Raw genomic sequence first — 3262 nt, 5'->3', positions numbered from 1 at the left:
AATACGAGTCGGAGAAACTGCTTTTGCAGTGAGGAGCAGGAGGGTGGAGGTGACCTGACTGTCCTTCGCCTGGCTTGGTTGTTCTCCCACACTGGAGAACTCTTCCTCCAAAGCAGCGTGAGGCAGCAGCCATCGTCCTGCTCCTCTGCAGCTGCTCATGGGGAGAGGGGTGAGACCCCTGCCCGCGTCCCTGTCCCTCCGCACCTCGTGATGAAGCCAGCTTCTGGGGCTTGACAAGGCCTCGGTGGGGAGGCGGTGACATCTCTGTGTGCTCTGTCCTGCAGCTGAAGCACATGAAGGAGCTGGAACAGGAGAAGGATTTCCTGCTGCAGGGTCTGGAGCTGGTAGAACGTGCTCGGGAGTGGTACCACCAGCACATCCAGCTCATGCAGGAACGCCAGAGGCTCCTGGGGAAGAACAAAACCAGTGCTGTGAGTCTGGGGCTTGTTCTTGGGGTGCCCGTCCGCTTGGGAGGGCCTGAGGCTGCTCTGTGGGCCTGGAGAACCAGGCTGGGACTTGGCTGGACCTGGAGCTGGCCCTGTGGTAACCTCCAGCCTCTTCTTCCACCCCGTTCCCCAGGAATTCCTCCCTGAGGGTGGCCAGAGCCACCTGGGACGCCTGGTGCCCAAGCTGCAGGAGGTGAACCGCTGCCTGGGTGACCTCCTTTCCACCGCCGGCAAGGTGAGAGCAGCAGATCAGCGGCTTGTGGTCTGCGTGAGCTTGGGACCTGTCCTGTCCCCCCGCCACACCGAGGGGAACGGCCAAGAGGGCAGCACAGCTCGTTCCAAGCTGGGCGGGAGGATGCTCCAGGCATTTGGGGAGATCTCCAAAGAGGTGTGACCACTGCCAAGTGAATAAGGAGACCATCCTGCTGAGGGGCTGAGTCAGTCCTCTTGGAGCTGGCTGTCCCACTGGGCTCCAGACAGAAACACTTCCCACCTCTGCCTGCCTCGTTGCAGACCCTGTGATGGCCTGTGTTGGGCTCTTAATGTCATGCTGGCCTTCTCTCAGTTCCCCGTGTGCCCCAGAAACAGCTTCTGGCCTTGGAGAAAGGCTGGAGAGGAGGCTCAAGGTCTCATCCCTTCCCATCATCTTCTCTGCAGCCGGCAAACCCCTCCTCAGCTCTGAGCAGGCTGGTCCCCGTGCTGTCCCCAGCCTCGGCGGGCTCCCAGCAAACCATCAACATGCTGAAGGAGCAAAACCGGCTTCTCACCAAGGTGAGTGGGGGCACGGGGGGAGGAGATCCCCTTGGGGGTGTGAATGGGAGAGGATGGCGACATGGGATGGGACTGGGGAAGGAACACAAGGCAACAGAAAGTGTTTCTTCAGCTTGGCCTACCTGGACACCTCCCTGTCATGCAGCTGTGTCCAGCTGTTTGCTGGGTGAGGGTCCGTGGGCGAGGATGGGGCATCCCTGCCGGAGAGAAAAGATGGTGACAAATGTAGGTCTCGAGAAGCTTCAGGTGCTGCGGGTGGGGTCTGCGAGCAGGGCTGCTGGGGAAGGGGCACCCACGAAGCCCCTGCAGGGCTGGGCTCACTGCTGGGCTTCCCAGCCCAGCACCCACAGCCCAGCAAATGCTGACGTTTTCCTCCTCTGTTCCGTGCAGGAGGTGACTGACAAGAGCGAACGCATCACCCAGCTGGAGCAGGAGAAATCAGCCCTGATCAAGCAGCTCTTCGAGGCTCGTGCCCACAATAACCATGAGACAAGCCAGCTGGACTCCACCTTCATCTAGCTCCTGTCTCCCTGCTCCCCATCCTCAAGCTTCCCTGAGGGTTTCGTGGGACTCTTTGCACCCGTCGCTCCAGGTGTCGTACCTCGAGGTCTGGAGCTGCCGGTGGCATCTCTGCAGGAGGAAGAGACCCCGAGGCCTGCTGGGGAGCACCCCCATGCTGCTCTGCTGCTGGGCTCTTCAGCCGTGCTGCTCTCAAGCTGCTCCTTTCCTCTCTCTGGGCGGGCTGCAGGGATTGTACCCCCAGCCCCCAGATCCCCGCCCTGCCGGGGGAAGCTGCCACTGCCCGTGCTGCCTGCACGGGGGGAGCTGCTGTGCCTTTGGCCTGACTTGGGCTGAATTTTGGCTGCTCTCAGAAAGGTGATGCATCTTCAGCACTCCAGTTGGTGTCTCCAGGCAAGCCTGGCTCTTGAAGGGTGGCCTGTCCCTTGCTTGTCCCACTGCAGAAGGACAAAACTGAAATTCTGACATGCCTGGCCCCTCTCTGCTGCTGGAGCTCTGCCTGCCAGTGACACTCTGCTGGGCCTGAGTGGTGCCTGAGCTGGTGTTTCTCCTGGGGTAATCCCTCTCCCCGGTTTGCGGTAGCGATGCCATAGTTGCTGTTTACACGTCTGCAGGCTCCTGTAGTTAATGAGCCATAGACCCAAACGAGGTAGCCCGTTCCTCCAAGCTGCTGCTTCAGGCTGTTTGCAGGTTGGGGCAGACACCTCTACATCCCTTCCTTCAGCTTGACCTGGCGTTTTCTTGTGATTACCAGGCTTATATTATTTTCCTGATGACTTTAAAAGGGGAGGTGTAAGTCCTATAGCATGTGGATGCTCCCACAAGCCTGGGTTCACAGAGGGGCTTTAGGACAAGGTTTTGTATTTAACTGAGTGGGGTGACGGAGCAGAGGCTGGTGGGTTCTGTCCTTTGCACATCTCCAAGTGGAGAAACAGCGGCTTGGCCTGTCCTGGGCGTGGGCACTGGCTCCTTGGGGTGACATCCCACATGCGAGCTGCACGGCTTGCCGGGTCTCTCAGGGGAGTGGGGGTGGTCTGAGTGTGGGTCCTGTTCAGCTGCTGCATCTCAGGACACCTCCTCCTTCCCACCCATCTCCCTGGTGACGCTGGAGCTGACCCACGTCTTCCACCACGGCTCAGTACTTGGTGTTTGTGGTACTTTCATAGGAATCCCCGTGTAGCCCAGGCCCGGCTCTCTGTAGCTCCGAGACCAGGACCTTTCTCCCCAGGGCTGTTTCATGCTCTGACTTTCCTGGCACGATGCTGCAGCAGAATGCATGGGGCTGCGCAGAAGGTGCTGGACCTGCCCTGCCCTGGGCACCATGCAGACCAGTTTCTTTCTCGCCCTCGTTTTTGTCTGCCCGGTGCTGTTTGCCGCGTTCAGCTCCTGTCTTTGAGGTTGATCTTGGCCTGAAGTTCACGGCGAGGTGTGAATCCCTGCTCTGCCCCTGTGCCTGCTGCCCTGCCACGGAGCAGGGAGCGGCAGAACCGGGGGGAGGGGGGAGGGGGGGCAAGGCCGTCGCGGCT

General features: G+C 60.2%; 1 protein-coding gene across 1 annotated transcript; it reads left to right on the top strand.

The window, feature by feature from the left end:
* Positions 1-284: 284 nt before the first annotated feature.
* Positions 285-1736, top strand: LOC104275288 (suppressor APC domain-containing protein 2-like; the record flags this gene model as incomplete). The annotated part of the gene is made up of 3 exons (XM_009871213.1): positions 285-431; positions 580-681; positions 1608-1736. Coding segments are annotated over 3 exons (378 nt in total), but the record flags the coding sequence as incomplete, so codon positions are not given.
* Positions 1737-3262: the final 1526 nt, after the last annotated feature.

Source organism: Apaloderma vittatum, unplaced genomic scaffold (genome assembly GCF_000703405.1).
Source record: "Apaloderma vittatum isolate BGI_N311 unplaced genomic scaffold, ASM70340v1 scaffold24530, whole genome shotgun sequence".
In the NCBI taxonomy this organism is placed as follows: domain Eukaryota; kingdom Metazoa; phylum Chordata; class Aves; order Trogoniformes; family Trogonidae; genus Apaloderma; species Apaloderma vittatum.
Note: the sequence above shows the minus strand (reverse complement) of the source record. Positions and strands in the feature narration are given on the sequence as shown.